The sequence below is a fragment of the Berghia stephanieae genome, chromosome 2 (genome assembly GCF_034508935.2).
Source record: "Berghia stephanieae isolate SIO BIC M18660-M18661 chromosome 2, UCSD_Bste_1.3, whole genome shotgun sequence".
NCBI lineage: Eukaryota > Metazoa > Mollusca > Gastropoda > Nudibranchia > Aeolidiidae > Berghia > Berghia stephanieae.
The window spans coordinates 82,897,253-82,922,908 of record NC_088361.1 but is presented as its reverse complement, the minus strand read 5'-3'; the positions used below and the strand labels follow the sequence as shown (position 1 = coordinate 82,922,908).

Below are 25,656 nucleotides of genomic sequence, written 5' to 3'. Positions count from 1 at the left end.
ATGTAGCCTCTCAAATAAATTAAATGACGGAATTCCTTTCTGGCTTCTAACTGTGCCATGTGACGTGTCATCTGGATGTTCTCATTCGGGTTGTCATGTCGTGAGACCTTCTCCTTCTCCTTCGTCGTCCTCTGCTCTGCATGCCCTCGCATGAACCGCCCCATGCAAAGCTATTATATGGAATCGTGTCTTTTGCTATGGCCAAAATATGACAGCTTCATTTTCTTGATGGAACAGTTATAATCTTTATAGGGAATGAGATTAGCGAAAGAGTAGCGTCCCTTGATTGGACGTCACCGGTGGAGAAGTTATTTGTAAACAAACCAACTACAAGCCAAGCGCTCCAAATACAAAATTTATTATTCATATTTCTGTACGAAAATGCATCTCATTCCCTATAGATAGTTCGAAGATGACGTCACTCAGGTCTTTATTATTGTTTTTTGCCATCCGCGTTTATGAGTAATGCTCACTGAACTGTTTTAACCCGACTATAAACGTTCATGGATACACACAGTTTTGTGTGTTGGTCCGTTATACTTCCGGATGGCAATGTTATGAGCTTCTTAGCCAAGCGCATACTATCTATAGGGAAGCATAACTCAGTGGTACGGTCTTTGCTTCGTACACGAAAGGTACCGAGTTCGAATACCCGCTGCGCTGTGGGGCCTTCAGTAAGTCATTTAGCCCTAGCTCAATTTGGGGCGCTGCACTGCGGTCGACGCCTGGGCTATTTCAGTCTTCCCTTGGAATTGGTCCTAAAGATAAATATACCCCACGGGATGAATAGAGGTAATTTTATTTTTTATTTTGTTTATTTTTTTTAAAGATAAATAAACTCTACCGCTGTTAAACTATTCTCATTAATAAGTATGGATATACCTATTACACAGTATGTATTTATTATGACCCGTCGTCTCGAAAACGACAGTGTGCCAGGATGGAATGGACACTGAAAAGTGAATTTAACCAGTTGACTACCGACTCTGGAAAGACACGTATTTATACATTTGACCAGAAAACCCACCCTTCAAATATCGACCGATATAAATTACCCTCATCTTGGCAACAAAAAAACCCCTCTCAAACCTGGTACCTTTTAAACAAAAATACATGTACATATTCATAGCGCATTGAGCACCTTTGAGTGGAAGTGTGCGCTTTATAAATGCTTCTAAGAATGGAAGTGTGCGATTTATAAATGCTTCTAAGAATGGAAGTGTGCGATTTATAAATGCTTCTAAGAATGGAAGTGTGCGATTTATAAATGCTTCTAATTTATCTTTTTATTATTTCCAGAGCACAACAGTTTCCTGGTTAAATTGGAATGATAACTTCTTGTTTGTTTTTTTTTTTGGGTTTTTTTTTTAATTTAAAAAGAACTAGTATTTATTCTCCATCATAAAGAAAACAAATCAACCTTGAGTTTCATATTCTCATGAATATGAATTCACTTTTCCTTTTTGTGCGCTATGTGGTTTTGTGGTTCCACTCTCGTCTTCGGATTGGTAAGGCCAGGGTTCGGTTCCCGCTCTGAGCGGCGCATAGTTGAGTCCTTGAAAAAATATCTTTACTTACATTATCTCAGCGTCCTCAAGTGTAAAATGAGTACCTTGCAGTTAAAAAAAAATGTATATAAATAAATTCACAAGTTTGTAATTTTTAAAATAATCTTGTTCACCCCAGCATAACAATGCTTTGGGATGGTGAGTAATATCTTGTGATATCGCAAGACTGGCTCGGTGGCTCAGCGGTACGGTTTCTGTTTCGTCTTGTCACAAGTCAAAGGATGTGTACAAACTTGAGGTTTTATAAAGCACAATATTCAATAAATACTAGAAGTGCCTAAATGAATCAATAAATTGGAAAGAAAGATAAACAGTTTGTTTTGTGTTGTTCCCTTATTTATGAGTCACATTTGCTCCCTTAATCTTTCTTTCCAATATTCACTAAATGTGCTTAAGCGCTTTACAAGGGATCCTTAACCTTCAGCAAAACTTAACACGTTGGACGAGACTAACGTCTGTTAGGCGATATTGCAATTTTTGCAAAGAACGCCTAACAGGCGACTGGTACTGTCTGAAATGGAAATTTGGTTCCTTCACCCTGCTGGAGGAATAAACGAAACACTATGAAACGCATTGAGCATGGTAAAACTGTAGAAATGCGCTATGTAAATGTTCATAATTATTTCATTTCATTTGTTATATGACCGTCTCGGGTCAGCCCCAACATTAAAAAAAAAGAATTTCAGGTCTGATAACATTTTGTTATGGACTCTTTGTTGTAATGGAAATACTCTCATACCAACGCAAAATATTGTCCATTACAACAATGTTAAACACGCCCATAATTGTATTCGGTTATCAGACCTGAAAATATGCACACGTCGGTCATCCCTAATTTAATTGCCCATAATCGTGTGAGTGTGACGTATCGACTCAATATGGTATCACGTAAACCAGATCCCCTAAAGGAATTATAAATAAAGTTAATATAACCTTACGCCGCAAACCGGCTATTTTTTTCGAGATGGACCCGTTGTCCCCCCCCCCCCCCCCCCCCCCACACACACACACACTCACACACAACCCCCTTGCCCGACAATATTTTGAAGCCAAAATGACCAGAAATGTGAAATGTTTGTTTTTGCCACTTTCAGAAACTCTATCCGTGCGCCTATGTGTTCATGTGGTATGACACTCGCTTTTGGACAGGAAGGTCCTGGGTTCGAGGCGCGCTCGGCGCATAGTTGTGTCCTTGGAAAAGGCTCTTTAGTTACATTCTCTCACCGTACTCAGGTGTAAAATGAGTACCTGACCGTTAACAACGTTGTCTCTGTCCGAAAAACATTGTAATATCGCATATTAGGCGTCATTTCTCGTCCTGCATGTTAAGTGTTGTTGTTTGCTTGAGACCCCTTGTACAGCGCCATTAGTGGATATTGTACAAAATAAATGCTCCAGTTTTTCTATTTTTTTCCCCACAAAATATTCGATTTAGAGACTCTAAGCCACCCCGACAAAATAATGTTTTGCATGGTGAAATGTGTAATTTTAGTCTGTCAGTTATTTGCTTACCAAGAACATGAAAAAAAGCGCAAATAGTGGATATTGCACTATATAAATGCTTTAGTTTTTCTTTAAAAAATTCACAACAAATTCGATTACCAAGAACATGAAAATTGCCACATCTCTTACGACAGCAACCTACATTTTTAAAATTACATGTTATTATTGTATTGACATCTATCTTACTCATCAAAACACTTGAAGATGAATCTTTGTTATAATTACACACTGTGTTTGTAACTTACGATGATGTTTCTCAAGAAAATTATACACGGTGCGTCATTCTTCCTCTTGAGATTATGCATTACATAAAACAATATATTTGTGTATGTAGTCGATGAGTCTGACTTAATAAATGGCGGGTATGGTAAATAAAAACTTAACCTAAGTTTCAGGTTTTATATATATATATATATATATATATATATATATATATATATATATATATATATATATATATATATATATATATATATATACAGGTCTGACAACCAAACACAATTATGGCGTGGGCCTGATTTAACATTTTTTGCAATGGACAATACTTTTGCGTCGGTTTGAGAGTAATTCCATTGTACCTACTTACTATCTTAATCCTCTTCGGGCCTTAAAGCACATAGGGCACCAATCAGACGCCTCCATTTTTGCTGTCGGCTGCTTTTGAGATGGCTGTATTCCAGGACAGCCTACTTCCTTTATTTCTTTTCCCATGCTCCTTCGCCAGATTTCTTTGGGTCTTTCTCTTCCCATCTGCTGTCAAGTACAGGGCTGTCTCGAGAAGTCACCCTTTTCACATTCTGACACATGACCCAGCCAACGCCATCTTCTTCTCTTTATTTGGCTTTCAATTCTAGTGAAGTCAGCTTTCTTTATAAGACCACTGTTTTTATTTTTTGTAGGCCAAAATACGGTGAACATTCTTTTAGACACTTGATTTAAAAGGTTTCTGGTTTCTGTGTGATATGGAGGCTGTCATTTTCCAGCTTTCACTTCTATAAAGCAGTACACTTAAAACATTGCTTCTCTATATTTTCAGTTTAGTCCGTCCCATTATCAAAAAGCCATTAACAATAATATGAGTTATCAGACCTGCGTCGTTTCGTATTCTTCCCTATAAATTCAATATTTAGCGACTAAACCATCCTGATAAGATATCGTTTCAAGACGATGTACAGGTCTGATAACGGAATGCAATTATGGGTATGATTTAACATTGTTGTGATGGAGTATGCGTATGATATTATATGTGTGGCTTTGTGGTCGATATCGTAAGACAATCGGTTTGAATCCTCTCGTGCCCTCGCAAAGTTGAGTTCTTGGAATGAAAGGCATTTTACTCACATTCTTTTTTCATCGCATTCAGGTGTAAAACGAGTACCTAGTCAGTAGCAGCGTTTTCTCTGTAGAAAAAAATAATCGTAATAACACGCCTTACAGACGACATGTCTTGTTCTATAATATTAAAGTTTTGCTGTTGTCTTGGGACCTCTTGCAAAGCGCGTTGAGCACATTTAAAGGATATACACCTGAGTATGGTGAGAGAATGTGAGTAAAGAGCCTTTTCCAAGGACTCAACTATGCGCCGAGTGGCGAGGCTCTAACGCAGGACCTTCCGATTCGAAAGCGAGTGTCATACCACCAGACCACATAGCCGCACGCAATCAATCGATCAGATATCACCGGTAATTTTTTTTAGATTATAAAAACGAAGAAGAAAGGGAGTGTTATCATATCTCTGGGCTATCAGACCTGCGAATATGTACACTTTATCCCACATAGATCAAACAACACAATTCATAATTTGCTTTACCAACGTATTTTAATTTCCTTTGAATTTTTTTTATACAGTGGCATAAATCATTGAGGAAAAAAAATAGTGAACTTTCGGCCCCTGATGAACTTTATTAAATTCACAAAATGTTTTAAAACAAAATAAATTTACTATTAATGTTATATTACTTATACATAATTTATCAGCAACGAAATAAAGAAATTATCAAAGCTTGACCAGACAGACATCAAACAATCATCGCCCTTTTAACTCACTCCTCACCGACCATTTTCCGCAATGTACCAGAAACCTCATACCCTAGGTATCTTAAAATTAATCAGTACATGATATTATACACCGACCATTTTCCGGATTGTTCCAGAAACCTTATACTCTAGGTATCTTAAAATGAATCAGTACATGATATTATACACCGACCATTTTCCGGATTGTTCCAGAAACCTTATACTCTAGGTATCTTAAAATGAATCAGTACATGATATTATACACCGACCATTTTCCGGATTGTTCCAGAAACCTTATACTCTAGGTATCTTAAAATTAATCAGTACATGATATTATACACCGACCATTTTCTGGATTGTCCCAGAAACCACATACTCTATCTCAAAATGAATCAGTACATGATAATTTGCATAATTTTGTTCCTCAAAACAATATTTAAAAGACAGTACTAGGTTCTCATAACTATAGAAAAATATGTCTTCAAATTTTGGTAAGAGTGTAAAAGTTATCTGAAAGAGGAAAATGTTGGCTATATCGTAACGGATGTGACTATTATCTTGTAGTTGGTAAGGAGAGGGTTAAGGTTAAATCGAAGTGCGAATGAATGTCAGACAAAACCATGAAAGAAAAAAGCCACCGGAGCGAGACAGGTGACATAACCTAAATAAATAGAGAACAAACAGCTTATGTCATAGTCGACGTGCTCATATTTGCAGGTCCGATAACCGAACGTAATTATGGGCTTGATTTTATTTAACATTATTGTAATCGACAACATTTTCGTTGGTTTGACAGCATTTCCTTTTCATTACAACAATGAGCCCAAAATAATGTGGGTAATCAGACCTTCAAAGATATACACGTCGGTCATACTCAATCCAAAATGCAAATATGTGAACCACCGCCTCGAAACAGTATCAGATCGGTGTGAACAAGATCTTTAATTATGATTCTAAAGTTTAAAAAAAACCCAGTTTATATAGTATTTTGCCGTTTTAACAAACTACATCTATTTTGTCCTCATCAAAACAAAGACAAATAGACTTATTAATTCAAATCTCGTATTTATGTCTCTAAATTTGAATGTTGTGCAACTAATTTATCACCCCGACACAGTGCCGTTTTGAGACCGTCTCACAACGGTATTATGACGGGGTAAAAAAAAAAAAAGAAAGAAAGAAAGGAAAAAAAAAAGAAAGAAAGAAAGGAAAAAAAAATGAAGAAGACAGACTGATGAGAGAGGAAGCAACAGTCAAATATTGTTATAGTTGTGATATCGAATCATTGATTCATTACAATTGTGTAAAATACACACTGTTATCTATCAATGTTAGTTTAACTTCCTTGATAATAAACAAGAAATGAAGTGAGTAGGAAAGTGCTAGAAGACAATAAAGAGAATAAACATTTCGCTGCGGCGATGGGATCTCGAACCCGCGACCTTCCTGGTACAACTCGGCTTGGCCGAGGAGAGGGTGGCTCTTCTGTTTCAGCTATCCACCACTCCTTGAGTGACCTTCTGCCTTCAACCGGTATAATGTCCACATTATATATTTTAAAAAAATTAAAATTCATGCACTTAATCCGTCTTATTCTTTTCTTTTTTTTTTTTTTTATACTATAGAATGTTGACGTCACTTCGTCTTTTTTGTATTTAGTTTTAGACCGTCAATTTGGGTGATTAGTTCTCACTAAAGTATATTAGACAAAGTGTTCACATAGTTTCTGTGTTTTTGTACGTTCAACTGGCGGGTAGATGTTGTGAGTGTTTGACTTAGGCGCATAGCGTCGAAAGAAGAATCGAAATCGTCAGCTCTTTTTCATTACTTTTAGACTACAAATCTTCAAATAATATGCTCAAAGTTTTGTCAGTATGTCCTATTGATCTAGCGGGCAGAACAGATGAATATTTACTTAAACGCATAGAAGCAAGGAGATGGATGACCGTGACAGAAAATCAGCAGCAGAGAGTTGGAGGACAATACTACTTCCGGAAAGTAAATGAACCCAGAATTTGATGATGATGATGATGATGATGATGATGATGATGATGGCAGTATCGATAAATTTTATCTATCACATATTACCATTTTGAGACGGTGGACACAATTTATTTTATTTTTTTCCCCCAGATTTAAAATAACTTCTGTATAGACTGCAAACTCATTCATAATGTTCACGCATGATCATGATTTTAAACAAACAAAAAGTTTCTTTTTTTTTTATATAAAAGGACAAAATCACATGAGACAATGAGCGACAATGAAGACTTGTAAACTGTTATCTGTTCATCTTGAAGACTCAAACCTGAGGCTGCCTTCCCTCAACATTTTAGCGACCTGGGGATGAAAAAGATAATGAACATCAGTTAACTTTATATTTTCTCAAAAAATATCTTGAGCATTAGAATTTATATTGCACAATATCTATCAAACATGCTCAAAGCGTTTTACAAGAGGTCTAGAGCCAACAACAACACATAACATTTAGGACAAGACAAGGCGCCAGTAAGGCTTTTATTTATACATGACGATATCTCTGAATTTTAAGTGATGTTTTAACGGTTTTACTGTTTTGTTTCGGACTCAAAACCCTTCTTCAGCCAAAAACAAAGACATGAAAAACATTAATACGACAATTAAAATCCAGAACGTATGTTAAGCGATGTGCATTGACAATTTTACTGGCTTTGAGCTTATTATTTTGTTGTTTTCTTTTAAAAGCTTTTATACATTCATTTTTGTGTATTAATTTTTACAGTTCACAGCTTCTAGCAGCTTAGTATTCCCATGAATAAATTCGTTTCCTTTTAGTGGGCGTGTGTTTACACACTAAGGATGTACAAGAATCTAATTTTGCAACGCATTCTGTGCGGAAGTAAACTCTTAATGGTCTGACGCCTGCTAGAATACAGCGATATATATATATATATATATATATATATATATATATATATATATATATATATATATATGTGTGTGTGTGTGTGTGTGTGTGTGTGTGTGTGTGTGTGTGGCTATGTGGTCTTGTGGTACGACACTCGCTTTCGTATCGGAAGGTCCTCGCTCGGCGGATAGTTGAGTCCTTGGAAAAGACTCTTTACTCACATTCTCTCATCATACTCAGGCGTAAAATGAGTACCTGGCCGTCAACGGCGTTGTCTCTGTCCGAAAAAATTGTAATATCGCCTAACAGGCCGAAACAAGCTTCTGTCCTGCGCCATCCTTCCACATTCAGTCACGTTATTCGTCCATTCGCCGCTGATGCCTTCTGTTTCATATTAATTTGTGGCTACAAAGTCAGTTTTTGCACCGAGTTCATCCCGTCATAATACCGGTTTGAGAAGGAAAGTCGTATATACTCTTCGCATATACGTGCGGCTATGTGGTATGTGCGGCTATGTGGTCTAGTGGTATGACACTCGATTTCGGATCGGAAGGTCCTGTGTTCGAGCCTTGCTCGGCGCCTAGTTGAGGCCTTGGAAAAGGCTCTTTACTCACATTCTCTCACCATACTCAGGTGTAAAATAGCGTTGTCCATCTCAGAAAAATTGAAATATCGCCTAACAGGCGTCATGTCTCGTTCTACATGTCACGTGTTGCTGTTCTACAGGGACCCCTTGTTAAGAGCCTTGAGCACGTTTAGTGGATATTGCGTTATTTAAAAAAGCTCAAGTTATTTTTAAAGAACAGAGTGTGAGGCTAAAATTGTTTCGTACAGTCCATGTTAAATATTTGCCAAAGAGTACAAAATTACTGGCAAATCTAAAAATTATAAAACTATTTTTTACAGTCTGATACTTGCAAACTTGCAAACCTTTCTTAAATTAAGGGTAATTATATCACCCGTTAACTAAAGTGATTTATTTTGGATATCTGGTAGGGCATAATGATCGGCCTTTCACGTCGGGAATCGCTATGTGGGCGCCCTATTGCCAGATTCATTTGCGCGCACCTACAGACTTTATAACTCGATCGATTTTGATCGTCGTTGGCTTAAAAGATGCGTCTCCATCTGTTTATATCTACATTACGGAAGTATAATACGTATAGATAGTATGTGCTTGGCTAAGAATCTCACGATATTGATATCAGGAAGTATAACGGACCAAGACACAAAACTGTGTGTAACCATGAACGTTTGTAGTCTGGTTAATACAATTTAGTGAGAATTACTAATTAACGCAAAAAGCAATAACAGAGATCTGAATGACGTCAACTTCATACTATCTATAAGAGATGAGTGTCTATTTGTAATGGTCTATATTTTCCTGTAAATATTGCGGGTCCTGAGAATGGTCGGAATTATAAAATTAAAGGTTGTTTTTGTTTTGAAGTTTAAGGAACAAAAAAACTCTCTCCCCGTCTTCTTGTGCATTTCTTATAACTCAAGTTTTATAAATCAAATTATAAGCAATAGATTCATCCGATGTTAACATACAGGTATGATAGCCGGACGCATTTGGACTCAATAGTCTGATGAAGTCCGCCAAGCAACGAGCAGCTTGGTTCTAAACAAAGGAAATCGGTACTTTTTATTCTTCATGCTGGCTAGAACTTTTTCACATGTCATGTGATCATAATGTAAAAAAAGTCAAAACATGATCAGATTTATAATATTTTTCTCCTCTGGATACACTTTTATGCTCGTCGGAGAAGCAAGTCATAAGGGCGTTCTCCATTGTTCCGATAGTTAGAACCAGTTACTAAATTACTATGCGTCATTACAAGGGAAGTGACGTCACGACTGTTGAAGCCTGTTGTGGGCTCTCGTTTTAACAGTGCTGTAAAGGAAACATGAGCTGGTTGATCATAATATTACAATGATCCTGATGACAATTGCTATGCATATCCGCCTTCAAGTGTTTCAGCTGAGTGCCTATGTTATGATTATTTTTAGGTCTGATAGCCGGACGCAATTATGGCCTTCATTTAACCTTGTTGTAATGAGCATCATCATCATCATCATCATCATCATCATCATCATCATCATCATCATCATCATCATCATCATCATCATCATCATCATCATCATCATCATCAACATCATTATCATCATCATCAGTACCTTCATCATCATCATCATCGTCATCATCATCATCATCATCACCATCATCATCATCATCATCATCATCAGTATCATTATTATCATCACCACTAGAGAGCTAAGAGCCCAATGTCGAGTGTCGTGAAGCAAAGCCACACAAAGCGAAACTACACATGGCAAACCTTCTAAGTTGAAAGAAAAATGCTTGCCCCTATCTAACCTTAGATGTATTAATTTTTTTTATTAAAACAAAAACAAAACAAAGACCAAAACAAACAAACACACAATGAAGAAAAATAAAGTTTAAGCAATCAAAAACAAAAACAAAATAAAATAAAACAAAAACAACCAAAATTAAAAAAAAAAAACACCCCAAAAAAACCCACCTCCAAAACAAACAAAAATACAACAACAAATCAAAAACAAAACAAAAACAAACTAAATCGACTGCAGAGAAAGCTAGACGAAACCACCAGAAAACTACCATATCTGGATTCAAAACCAACACTTTAAAAAAAAATTGGCCAGAAAACTTTTCCTTCGCTGTCGATTAAAATGACCCTCATATTGTCAGAAATCCTCAAATATGGGATTTCCCTTAAAATATTCATTGAAGTCCCAGGTTTGAAAGTTTTTGACACGATGAGGGTAATTTTAATAGATCGATGTTTGAAGGACACGTTTTCTGGCCAAAATCTGATTTTTTTTTCAGAGTACGGCACAATAAGCTTTAGACCGATTGAAGGATTACTTGAACTGAAAGAGGAAGTAAATTTCACAATAAATGAGAGTAACTCAAGGACGAAGGAAAATCCCCCGATATCGAAAATACTTCTGTAAAATTTTAAGGGTGTTCTTAGAAAATGGGAACCAGAAAGATTAACAGATAACAAACGGGTACGTACAAGAAATAGAAATAGTCGGGGAAATATTTTAGCAGTTAAATCAAATTTATGTTGTGTTTCACTAGTTTCACTATAACTTCACAACTCTCTCCACCCTCCCCCGGCTTCAAAGAAAAATAAAATCCCCAACACCCTCTCGACATACATTAACACATATAACTACAAATACAAACACACACATACACATATACATACACACACCCCCGCAAAAACACACACACATACACACACATACACACACAGACACACCCACACCCACAAGACAATAAATTCAATATAATGAAGTGCAAGCCCATTATTTTTGACATTCAGACTTGCACGGGGAATGAATCAACGACGTACTCTGTCCAGAAGATCGATTTCAACCCTATAGCAAATCACGTCACAATGAAAAAAAATGTGTCACCCGCTTTCTCAAATTTCGAGCTTTTATAGCGCAATATCCACTAAACGCGCTCAAAACACTTTACAAGGAGTCCCTAGCCAACAGCCAACAATTTGTCTTTAGGGTCTATTCCAAGGGAAGACTGGAATAACCCAGGCGTCAGCCGCAGCGCAGCGCCACAAAGTGAGTGAGCTAGGGTGAGGTGACTTGCTCAGGGTCACACAACGAAGCGGCTAATCGAACTCGGTACCTTTTGGGTATGAAGCAAAGACCGTACCGCTGGGCCACGCTGCCCCAATATTATAGCCACCGATCTAAAACAATAAACAAAACTCCCCAAAAAATAAAAGTTAAAAAAAAAATTATTAAAAATAAAAACCTCAAAAAATTTTGTCTTTCCTATAGCTTTAATTCTAAATCACATTTCCTGGTCTGGGTCATCCTGACACAATGTACACCGTCTCAAGACGCCGAGCTCAAATATCTCACCCACCACGCCAATGTGGTATTATGTCGGACCGGAATGAACCGGCAGATACAGAAAATGATGGGACCCCCCCCCCCCCCCCGTCTCAAAACCGGATTATGTCGGAATGAATTGGATGCTGGAAATTGAATTTATCGTCACACATTAAATTACATGAAACTTGAGTTTAATTTCTATTTGTTATGATGGAGAATAATGACAAACTTTCTTAGATTGCAAGAAAACACAAAGTTATTATTTCTGATCATTTTAATTCTATGGGGGTCTCGATAGCTCAGTTGGTAGAGCACTCGCTTCACATGCAAAGGGAACAAGATCAATCCCGGTTGCAGTCGAGTTAGTATTTTATTTTTCTGACCGCTCCGTCTACCCAACAGTAAATGGGTAGCTGGGTCTCTTTGATCTGGCGGAAAGTACTTTGCGATAGACAAACGTCCTATCAAAAGGATAGCAAGCTATTGCTATTGTCCGGGATAAACTCCAACTCCATGGGCTAAATAGCTCCGAAGGACTACTTTAAAAAAATGAATCCTATAATACTAATACACTTCCTGAGGTACAATTCCTCCCGTTCAAAATATCGATTTAAGACGGTGGGTCAGATTTGAACTTTACTGACCACCGGGTGACCTTCAAGTGGTCGAATTGAATTTCCAATCTACCAAATTATTTTTCACGAAAATTACGCTTACCAACTGAGAAAAAAACCCCCACAAAACTTTTACATAACTGTGAAATAATTACAGTTGTTATTTTCTTTTTAAAAAGTTCCCTTTTTTGACACCAGGGAGTGACTCCACTCCACCAAACATTCCCTAAAACACACCCTGAGATCTGACAATGGATCATTCATTCAATTGACTCGTCAAAAATGTATATTAAGTTTGATAAGATTTTTCATTGCATAGTTCAACAATTAAAAAAAGAAACAAAGCAACAAGAAGACAGAGACTGAAATACGGAGACGGGGAAACTTCGAGGGTGGCAAAAGGATTTTTATTAGAACTGACGATGCGTATCTAGATCATGTCAAGTCGGTAAACATACTCTCGCTTATATTATTTCTAATAAAACTTAAAGTTGGCATGTGTTTTTGAAGCTTTTAAACGTCAGATGATTGAATGCGTCTCATTACATTCTGTCAAACAGACTATAAACTTTGAAGGTTATGCATACTCCATCAATACTCAAATGCGATGTTTACAGGCTCGACAATGCGTAGATATAGAGCTCCTAAGTTTCTTATCCTGATATCATTATTTTAGTCTTGGGTGAGGGTTTGACCATGGGTAATCAATCAACCGTATCAAAACGATAGAAACGTCGTGGGTGAATTGGCTGCTTGAGTTTCAGTTTCGATTTCTTTCAATAAGATTTTCAAGTCGAAGTTCTAGATTTTAAATAAAGTGTGTATCAAATGGGTATACTTGCATCAAATGGGGCCAGAGAAAGCTAGGAAGTAAAAAAAAAAAACTATGGAAAAACCTCCCGATCCCATCTAAACCGTTTCTGATTGATTTTACCTGTTGATTTTTTAATTGGAATAAAAAATATGTTAATGTATCTTTTACACTGGCAATTCTCTAAAGATAAACCATTGAATTGTATTGTTTCATAATATATGTTTTCCAGATCTTTATGTTTGTTCCCTAATTTGTCACCCCGTCATCATTCTAAAACTGAAAGATTGTTTGATTATATTTCTTCTTCTTCTTCTTCTTCTTCTTCTTCGTTCCCGTCGCGTCACATGGTCAGTCCGGTCTGGTGAATGAAGCCCAAAGTGGTCCTGAGGTCGTCCTCACTAAGAGAAGGACACTCTGAGCAAAAACCCGGACAGATGGAGTTCGTAAACGGGGGACCGCAATCCATCTAAGAGAAGGACACTCCGAACAAAAACCCGGACAGATCGAGTTCGCTAACAGGGGACCGCAATCGATCTAGGAGAAGGACACTCTGAAGCAAAACCGCCACTGCCTTGTGGACAGACCTTGGATGGTCAAAGGCTAGGGAAGCAAATCCTGAAAAACAGCACGCCGAAGACAGAGCAGCCGGGCCGGAAGGCGCAAATATCACAGGAAACTGGAAACTGCCACTGCATGCTTAAATCCCAATATGACACGTTTGATTATATTTGATCTAGCGTCTATAACAGTATTATGTTGGAGTGATTTAGAGGGTATTTCTTTTTTTTTACGAAACCCACCGGAACCCGACGAAACCCGACAAAGTTATGGGAAGTAGGCAGCAGTTGGAAGTGAATCAGGGACTCAGAGAAGTGTATACAAGTGGGAAGTGAACCTGGGACTAAGGGAGGAGGAGGGTGGTTCTTTTTTACGAAACCCGCCGAAACCCGACGGTAAAAAAGAGACACCGTGATTTAGATGTACAACAGAGAATTCAAAGATATTATGGATACGGGACTTTGGTTAAGTCTATGATATGCTTTATTGAGGACAATAATAGATGAAGTTCGGTGAAACCACGAAGAACTAAAATCTCATATTATTTCTTGTTACTTTTAGAATCACTATTTACTACCATGGTTCATATCGTCATTAAAAATACCGTATGAATTTAACCTTATTGAGATAGTGAATTTATCCAATCGTCTAACATTAACATTATATCGCGTGAACTTAAAACTTAAAATTAAAAAAAATAATTTAAAGTTTAACTTGTACAATTTATGTTAAAATGTAAACAAATGTCTTCACTGACGAGATAAAATTCTATACCTTAACAACCCCCAACCCCCCCCCCCCCTCCCCTCAAAAAAAAAACCCCAAAAAAACAAACAAAAAAAAACAAAACAACAAAAAAAAAAAACCAACAAAAAAACAAAAAAACAAACAAACAATAAAACAAAAAACCATAACAAACAAAACAAACAACAACCACAAAAACTAAATAAAAATAAACAACAACAAAAAAAACCCAACAAAAAAAACAAAAAAAAAAACAACAACAAAACAAACAACAACAAAAAATCCCCAAAACTTTGTAAAATTTTTATATCCTTGATTAATTTGACTTCAGAAACTCAGTTTTCTTCATGTAGTTCATTCACTGCGACCGACGTGTACATATATATGCAGGTCTGACACCCGAATCATTTATGGGCCTAGTTTAACATTGTTGTAATGGACAATATTTTGCGTCATTTTTGTTTTTCTTTGTTTTGAGATTTCCATTAGAACAATGAGCTCTAGGGAATTGGGTTATCAGATCTGCTTATAAATCGACTGCGACAAAAAACCGAAACCAGTTGGACGCAATGGATCACATAATGATAATATATATATATAATATATATATATATATTATAATATATATATATATATATATATATTACAGATTTTAAACACAATCAGCCAAGATTGAGGAATGGATGCAAACATTAATTATTGGGATTCCCACACGCATTGTTTGAAATGTATCGTGACTACGTCAAAAGAACCCGGAAACTAAAACACAAACGACAATGCTGCATTCCGTACTCTGGAAAAACCCATATTTAAAAATTTGGACAGAAAACTCGTCCTTCAAATATCGATCGATTTAAATAACCCTCATCTTGGTAAAAACTCTCAAACCCGGGACTTCACGAAGACCGCCAGGAACAAACAGCAGCAGCAGCTGGAAATCTTTATATTTTAAAATTTTGGAAAAAGGAAAATACAGATTTTTTCTTCACCCATCGAGTCTAGATGAGTATAGTACGGCTTCACATTCTATTCTCTGTTCTGAATCGTGAAATCGAGATGTACTGGTATGTAGTTCTAATAACCCAAATTGTTATTTATGGTCTCATTGTTTAATGGAAATACTTTCAAACCAACGCAAAATTTTGTGCATTGCAAAAAAAAACAAACAAAAAAAACAAAACAAAACAAAACAAAAATAAAGAAAAAAATTAGCTCTTATATAGAGCAATATCCACTAAACATGCTCAAATCGCTTTTCAATGGGTTCCTGGCCAACAGCAACCTTTAACCCGTAGGACAGGACATGTCGCCTGTTAGGCGATATTACAATTTTTTTCGGATAGAGACAACGCTGCTAACGTCCAGGAACTAATTTTACACCTGAGTAATGTGAGTAAAGACCCTTTTCACGGATTCAACTGGACTACATAGCCGCCCACAACAGTATAAATCAAGCCCATACGCGCTCGGTTATCGGACATGCAATAATGTGCATGCATGTTGAATCAAATTAAACGTCAAAATGAGATCCATGAGAATCACCCTTTATCTTTACTTATTCTTTTCTTTTTTTTTTTTAACTTATCATTTATGTTGAGTATAATTGCTAAGTGTGCTAAAACAGCTATACAAGATGTCCCAATCCTATGACAAAACTTAACAGTAGGACGAGTTATGTCGCCTGTTGGGGGCAATAGTTGGTAGAGCATTCGTTACACACGCAAAGGGGCAGAGATCGATTCCGGGTGAAGTGGATATTTTTTTTCTTACCCCCCTCTCCACCCACCAGTGATTGGGTAGCCGGGTCTGTTTGATATGGCGGAAAGTATTTTGTGCAGCAAGCTACTGCTCTCGTCCTTTTCACGCTATTGAAACCGGGATAAAATACGTCATCAAAGGCTTAATGGCTCTGAAGGATTACTGTTTTTTTTTTTTTTTTACAACTTTGAATGCGCTGTCCTCTGTGAGACTCAAACCAAAGACATATCGGTTCAAGGTGGGAATCAAACCACACAACCACAAAGCGTACTACAATATATCTATTAAGGGGCGGTTTTGGTCTTTTCTAAAAAAAAATTAATAACCTATATTGGGCGGTTTTAATCATTCTGTATCGCCAATATAGGTTAAAAAACAACATTTATGGTGACAAATTTTAATTATCTGTGTTGATACCCATTTTGCGATCTAATTTGGGGGTTTGACTTCAAAAAATATAACAATCTTGTGGCAAACGTTCCACAAAAACTAATGAAGGATTGACCTCCGTATTCTTCCCTCTTGTCAACATTGTACCATAGTGTGTCACCATAAAGAGATTTTACGGCTTTAGCTTATGGAATTTTTATTCGATCATTACAAAGTTGAGAATCAAAATGTTATGACAAAATTGATGTAAAAAATTCAGATTTAGGATTATAATTTAAAATTCACAAATCTTATCAAAAAAAATCTCTCTATGGTGACATAATACATTATCTCTGTCATAACTGTGGAAATTTTCAGACAATTTCATTGAATAGATTCTGAGAAACGTTTGACACAGTTTCCCATACCCTTAGAAAAATGACATATTGAGAAAATAGCAAAATGGCTTCCCGTTTTTCACACATTTCTTACTACCTGTACCATTTTCGACTGTGTATTTCGTGCCTTTAAAGTCTACTTTAAGAATTTGGACTTCAATTATATTATTTCTAAGATAATAAAATATCATTTTCCACCAAAATCTCAAAATCAAATTTTTGAAGGATTTTCCTAATAATTAGACCAAAACCGCCCCTTAATAGATAAGAATAACAATAATTAGCATCACAAAGTGTAGACATAGCTCCGTCTCATACACATGAGATGATGATAACTAAATGACAATATAATAATATTATTGTTATACCATTTTCTTGAGCTTCATAAGTAAATTACTCCTGATCTACTAGAACGCAATAGGTCATACAGGATAATTTGAATATATATATATATATATATATATATATATATATATATATATATATATATATATATATATATATGACGCAATGTGCACTTATATGCAGGTCTGATAACCCAAATTGTTACGGGCGCAATTGTATTGGTAAATACTCTCGGATCGACACAAATCATTGTCCATTACAACACTGTTAAATCAAGCCCTTAAATGCCTTCGATAATCAGACCTGCATGTGCACATAGGTTTGACTATATGACACACATACTGCATTATTTATGTAGATACGAAGATATTTTTCTATTGATCTATGTCTATTTTACCAAATTATTCATTTATCAACTTATTCCCCCATTTACTTATTTATTTACTTATCTATTCGCTTTTTTATCTACATACGTGTCTATTTACGAATTTATCTATTTACTTATCTATTTATATATTGATTATTTTACATATCTATTAACTTCTTTATTGAATTATTTATTGACTGGTTCATTTATTTATTTGTTATGGGTACATTCTTTTTACAAGTGATAATGACAAGACCCTGGTGCACATCTCAATTTACGAGTAACATTGTTTTGATGAACACTATTTAGCGTTGGTTTGAGAGTAGTAGTCTCATCACAACAAAAGAGGCCATAACGAATTGGATTATTAAAAAATGAGCTTTTATATAGATAGTATGCGCTTGGCTAAGAAGCTCATAATATTGCCATCCGGAAGTATAACGGACCAATACACAAAACTGTGTGTATCCATGAACGATTATAGTCAGGTTAATACAGTTCTGTGAGCATTATTCATAAACGCGGATGGCAAAAAAAAAAAAAAAAAAAAAAACAATAACAAAGACCTAAGTGACGTCATCTTCGAACTATCTATAGCGCAATATCCACTAGACGTGCCCAAGGCGTTTTACAAGGGGCCAACAGAAACATTTAACATTTAGGATTGGACATATTTTTTTTTGGACAGAGACAACGCTGTTACCGGCTTGGTACTCATTTTACACCTGAGTACGGTGAGAGAATGTGAGTAAAGAGTCTTTTCCAAGGACTCAACTATGCCCGAGGCTTGAACCCAGGACCTTCCAATCCGAAAGCGAGTGTCATACTACTAAACGACATAGTCGCACAAAGAGGCCATAACAAATTGGATTGTCAGACTCGTAATTTAGTACGTGTCCGACGAAACTCAACTTGCACATATGAAAAAAAAAATACATGAGTACACGCCGGAGAATCCCTGAAAATAAACTTGAACGTGATCTTGAACACTTTCTCTTTTTGATCTAAATTGACATAGCCTAGTTGACGACATGATAATTAAACAGCTTTAAATAGCAAACATAGACACAAGTACATTTAATGACCTACTTCTATAATTAGCTAAAACAATTTTTTGATTTTCCCGTTATGACTAGTCGATTATTTTCAGTATTTTCCCAGCAGAAAAACAAAAGATTTTTAAACGCAAACAATCTCTCTACAAAATAACTTTATTTTCTTATTAATTAAACAAAGATCACTGTGATTTGCAAAATAAATCTGAATAAGAAAAATGTATAATATTCTGTCGTAACAAATGTGACGATTTTGCTGTAGGAGGTAAGGGGAGGGTTAAAGTACGAGTCACGCAGAGCCATGAGACCAATGGATCCGGAGTTTATCCTGGTTTCTATAGTGTGAGATGGTCAATAGCAATTGCTTGCTACCCTTTGGACGGAACGAAATTACGTAGATATGCTATTTGAAGAAAGACGAGTCAATCCATTTACTCATAGACTGATATCAAAAAAGAAATATGTCATTGTATGCGACGCCGACGACCAAAAGAAAGTGAACAGTGATATGTAGCACAATAAATGGAATCGTGATTTTTTAAGGGCACATTACTTTTCACTTTTTTTGGTAGTTGGTGATGTGATCTGTGACGTAATTTTTATCAGTTGATAGGGCACTCCCTTCACAACAAAAGGACTATGATCGATCCCGGGTAGAGCTGAGAATTTTTTTTTTGCTAAGCGCCCCTCCCTGTCCACCCTTGATGGTTGTGTTACTGGACCAATTAGATGTGGCTGGAAGTCGTTGCTATAAACAAACGTCTTTTCCAAAAGACAGAAAGCAATTGTATATTATATTAAATTATATTGCTTTGTTTCAGATTGCATGTTTGAGTGGTTTTGTTTGAGTGAAAGTAGCTACGTTACTGTTAAGCGCTTTGAGCTTGTTGATATACGGGGTAAGGCGCTATATAAAAACTATATTATTATTATTATTATTATTATTATTATTATTATTATTATTATTATTATTATTATTATTATTATTATTATTATTATTATTATTATTATTATTATTATTAGCCTATTATTATTATTATTATTATTATTATTATTATTATTATTATTATTATTATTTAATAATAATAAATAAATAATTGAGCTTTTATATAGCGCAATATCCACTTAACGTGCTCAAAGCGCTTTACAAGGGGTCCCTGGTCAACAGAAACATTTAACATGTAGGACGAGACATGACGCCTGTTAGGCGATATTACAATTTTTCGGACAAAGACAACGCTGTTAACGGCCAGGTACTCATTTTACACCTGAGTACGGTGAGAGAATGTGAGTAAAGAGTCTTTTCCAAGGACTCAACTATGCGTCGAGCGAGGCTCGAACCCAGGACCTTCCGATCCGAAAGCGAGTGTCATACTAGACCACATAGCCGCACTATTATCATCATTATTATTATCATTATTATTATTATTATTATTATTATTATTATTATTATTATTATTATTATTATTATTATTATTATTATTATTATTATTATTATTATTATTATTATTATTATTATTATTATTATTAATTGCTGTTTTCCGTTTACCGCGAGGTCGGTGAGCCTTATGGTTCCGAAGGACTACGACTACGTTCAGCTCCGATTTTGCCTTCTTTATCTCCTGTACAATGAGAAGCAGACGTCATGATGTCACACCTTCCTCTGTTCCGGTTCAAAACTCATTGGAAGTGTGCAACCGATCTTCCGGGGGACTAACAATGAAAATTTTACACATTGAATCATAAGGTGGCATAATTATTTTTAGTAGCAGGATGTATAGGCAGATTCTTATATTATTACAGGGCGTAAAAAAGCGAGGATGGGTGATCTATATTGACTGCCAGCATATATTTAGGCTAGAAACCAAGCTGCTATCACTCTGAACCAGAAGATCAGTTGCACAGTGTATGTATCCAGTCCTCTGGAAGACTAGTTTCACACTTCCAATAAGATTGGAACCAGTATTTTGACATCACATTATTGTACCCCATTATCAACTAAGCTTAAATAAATAAACAAATAAATAATAAATAAATAAAATTCCCTTTATTCATCCCCTTGGGGAAATTTGACTTAGGGTCTACTCCAAAGGAAGACTGGAATAACCCAGGCGTCAGCCGCAGTGCAGCGCCGCAAAGTGAGCTAGGGTGATGTGACTTGCTCAAGGCCACACAGCGCATCGGCGGGTGTTCGAACTTGGCACCTTTTGGGTACGAAGCAAAGACCGAACCGCTAAGCCACGTTGCCCCAACTTGTTTTCTTTCTTTCTTTCTTTCTTTGTTTTTAAATGGTTTATGGAGCTTGCAAGACCTTTAGGATAACTTGCTTTACAACACCTACCTGTTCTGAGGCAAGGGAAGGGAATGTATTGGTTAGCCTGCCGGTGCATACATAAGCCCATGTATCGCCTTTTCTCTACTGGTTTGCTGGTTTCTCTCTCCTCCTCAGGGAGGATGGATGACTCAAGGCGGCCTTCGTCAACCAACTGGAGGAAGAACAAAAAGAATATAAATATAACAATAATAAGTTATGAACATTTATAGATATAGGGCATTCCAAGGATGCTCCATGTTCAAATTGAGAAATTAGGGAGCAGGCGCTGGTGTAAGATGATATAGATCTGAAAATGTATGTATGAAACAGTGCCAGACAAAACAACAAAGAAAAGTAGGCCTACAAGAAGAAAAATCCATCCCGAAAGATCAGTCTTCTTGAGTGGGCAGGGTTTTTTTTCTTGTATTTTTCTTTCTCTCCATGTACAATGCGCTTCACAATGTTTTATTTATTCTCACAGCAGGCCAAAATTTCTATTTAAAACAGCTGTGTCTTTTTGTTTTTTTTTTACAACGAATAATCTTACAATATCCGTCATTGGCTGTAGCCAGGTCCTCATTCACACCTGAATCGACTTGGGTAATGCGCGTAAAGTGCGTAAAGTACCCAAGAACACAATGTCGGTCCCAGAATTGTTCTGCATCACTGTCACCCATCCGGCCGCATATCATACTTAACAGTTCTTGACTTTTGTGACAAGGCTAGACAACGTGCCGCCTAAGAAGCGTCATGTTTTGTCCTACATGTTAAGTGTTGCTGTTGGCTTGGGGTTTCCTCTGAAAAGGGCTTTGAGAACGTTGAGTGGATATTGCGCTAAAAAAAAAAAAAACAAACAAAAAAAAAAAACAAAAAACAAAAAAAAACAAAACAACAACATCAACAACAACAACAACAAACAAAACATAATAACAAAAAAACCCCGCTACAACTTTGAAAATAACTCCACGCCGCAGAATAAAATATATTTCATCAAAAAAGAGGGGGCATAACACTTGCGCATGACACCTATTTCCGCAAAACCTGCCTGGGGCATCTTTTTTTTTTTCGCAGCCTCCTCTGTTGCCTTGATTTCCCATGTGAAAGAAAACCGTTCTTCTCCGTTCGTAAGGACAATTTCTCTAATCATTTCTATAATATTATCCATTTGCGTCGTGCTTCTTCCGACAAGTATTATTGTTTTCTTTGTTCTCTTCATCTCTTCATTCATTTAATTTCATCGTTTGTTAATAATGACGAAATGAGCGATGATTTTCCGGGATGGGCATAAATCGGACCCCTAAAAGTGATAAAGAAGTAAAATTATGAAATACGAAGTTTGAGATTTTTGCAATGTGATAAATTGGATTTGTCCTCCGTTATAACGAATAGAAAACATTTCAAGTTTCCTATCTGTGACGAAAGAAATTTGAGATTTTGCAATGTGATAAATTGGATTTATCCTCCGTTATAACGAATAGAAAACATTTAAAGTTTACTGTCTGTAGCTAAAGAAGTCTGAGATTTTTGCACTGTGATAAAAAGGATATATCCTCCGTTATAACGAATAGAAAATATTTCAAGTTTCCTTTCTGTGGGTAAAGAAGAAACACAGTTGACGTCACTCAGCTCTTGGTTTTAAAAAAATATTTTTAGACAGCCTGCTCGTGACCAGTTCTCACTTAGTTATAATCAATCAGACTATAAAACATGGCCGGGTACACAAAGATTTGTGTGTTAGTATAATTAATTTGGCTGGCAGATGTTACGAGTATTATAACTTAACGCATAGCATTAAAGATCTGTTTTCAGTACCTAGTTCATCCCGACATATTACAGCTTTGAGACGGTGGGTCACATATTATGCTAAATGCGATGTCTGCTTGTTTGTTTTCCTATCGTCTATCAAAGACAATAATAGAAAACAGCAGGATGGGATCCAGTTTTTGTCACTTTATCGTGACGTAAGGTATATATTATTTATTATTAATATTTACTGACAAAAGCCAGTTGTCAAATGTGTCAATAGTTGCTGGAGGGCACGCGATATGATGGGTCTGTCTTTCTGTGAAACCAGCAGGCGTTAATAACTCCAGGAATGGGCAGATTCAGATCTGATTAGCTTTAGGATAACCCTTGGGCTGCGGATGCTATAGCAAGCCACACCCCCCCCCCCCCCCCCCAAAAAAAAAAAAAAAAAAAAAAAAAAAAAAAAAAACAAAAAAAAAAACAACAAAAACAACAAAAAACAAACCAGCAGGGAAACTTTAAACGTTTAAAAGTTACACATTGTTTTGTGTGTTGGCACGTTATATCCGTCTGGCGGATGTTGTAGGTATTTTACCTAAAGGCATAATTTTTTTTTCTTAGTCGAGGCAGGCTGCCTGTTTGGGATATTTTTGTTGCTGTATTTTTATTTCTTGCTTTGCCTTACACTGTTTCATACACACTTTTCACATCTTTGACTGTTGGCCACACACACACACACACACACACACACACATATATATATATATATATATATATATATATATATATATATATATATATATATATATATATATATAAAACAAATACTCTAAGAAAACAGTAAAGAGGAACAGCAGTTTCAGTTTCTTTCAGTTATCGACTTGACAAATTTGTTATCTGTCATCGTTGGTGATCTTCGTTTGAAGTTGGAAGCAAGCCAGGAATTGTCATATGCGTAAACAACATTGAACTGACGGGTCTTCACGCATTAATGAACATCTCATTTTAACATGCCTCATTGACGTCCTGGAGAATGACATAAAATGCCTTTAATGTTTATGATTTTAATTTTTTTTTAAAAAATAAGGGAGACAGAAAGGGGATAGAACCCCATAAATAAACTCATGACTCGCAGCCATTACGTACTCAAGAGTACTCTTCTCTTTCTGATACAACATAGGATTCAATAGTCTAATGTCTAACGTCCTCTCTCTCTCTCTCTCTCTCTCTCTCTCTCTCTCTCTCTCTCTCTCTCTCTCTCTCTCCCCTCCCCCCCCCCCAGCAACTTAGTTCTAAACAAAGAAAATCGGTACTTTTTATTCTTCATGCTGGCTAGAACTATTTCACACGTCATGTGATCAGAATGTATAAAAGTCAAAACATGATCAGATTTACAATGTTTTTCTCCTCTGGATACACTTTTATGCCCGTCGGAGAAGTATTTCATAAGGGCGGTGATGGTGATAATGGCTTCCGCCATTGTTTCGATTGTTTAGAACCAGTAACTATGCGTCATTACGAGGGAAGTGACATCACGAGTGCTGAACTCTATTATGGACTTGAAAAACCATCCTTGAGTCTGCGCAGTCAGAAACTATTTATAGCTCCTCAGTGTACGAGCAGTGCAAGAATTGACTGCTGGGTTCAAATTAGATTTTGTGAACGATACTTTACGAAAGAATGGCCGCTTATCCAAAGGATAGAAAGTAATTGGAAATATTCCTTTCATTATATGATAAGACTTGGATAACACTGCAGGTTCGTCTACCAAATGCCCCCAGAAGGCTATTTTTTTTTACCACAGGTTATCCAAGGAGTAAAATATCACTGGAGTTGCGTGTTGTAATAGATAAGAATAGTTTTAAATTAACTGGACAGAGCCTAATGAGAAAAAAAAAGTATTGTCCCACGGCATGGGTGTGTATTAATATCTTACCATCAGCATACTACATAAAGCAAGCCTTAATGGTACTAGCGAATTCCCTTGGCGTAAATGAGTTAATAATAATAATAATAATAATAATAATAATAATAATAATAATAATAATAATAATAATAATGATGATGATGATGATGTTGATGAGGATGTTGATGATGATGGTGATTATGATGATGATGATGATGATGATGATGATGATGATGATGATGATGATGATGCTGATGCTGATGATGAAGATGATGGTGATGATAATGATGATGCTGATAAATGATGATAATGATGCTGATGATGATGGTGATGATAATGATGATGATGATGATGATCGTGATGATGATGATGGTGATGATGATGAATAATAATAATAATAATAATAATAATAATAATAATAATAATAATAATAATGATAATAATAATAATAATAATAATAATAATAATAATAATAATAATAATAATAATAATAATAATAATAATAAAAATAATAATAATAATAATAATAATAATAATAATAATAATAATAATAATAATAATAATAATAATAATAATAATAATAAAAATAATAATAATAACAATAGCAATAATAATAATAATAATAATAATAATAATAATAATAATAATAATAATAATAATAATAATAATAATAATAATAATAATAATAATAATAATAATAATGAATTACAGTTGTATAGCGCTTTCTCACAAAAAGTCAAAGCGCTTTACATAAAACAAAAAAACACAACATTCACAAGTCA

General features: G+C 35.8%; 1 protein-coding gene across 2 annotated transcripts in view; it reads right to left on the bottom strand.

Moving 5' to 3' along the window:
- Positions 1–4,871: 4,871 nt before the first annotated feature.
- Positions 4,872–25,656, bottom strand: part of LOC144965662 (uncharacterized) — a 101,586-nt gene continuing 80,801 nt past the window's right edge. For both annotated transcript variants that reach the window (XM_078901236.1, XM_078901237.1), the window contains exons 4-5: positions 21,250–21,394; positions 4,872–7,427 (exon numbers count right to left, since the gene is read on the bottom strand). In XM_078901236.1, the coding sequence (XP_078757362.1) occupies positions 7,420–7,427; positions 21,250–21,394 (153 nt within the window). In that variant the 3' untranslated portion in view covers positions 4,872–7,419. The remainder of the gene's footprint in view (positions 7,428–21,249; positions 21,395–25,656) is intronic.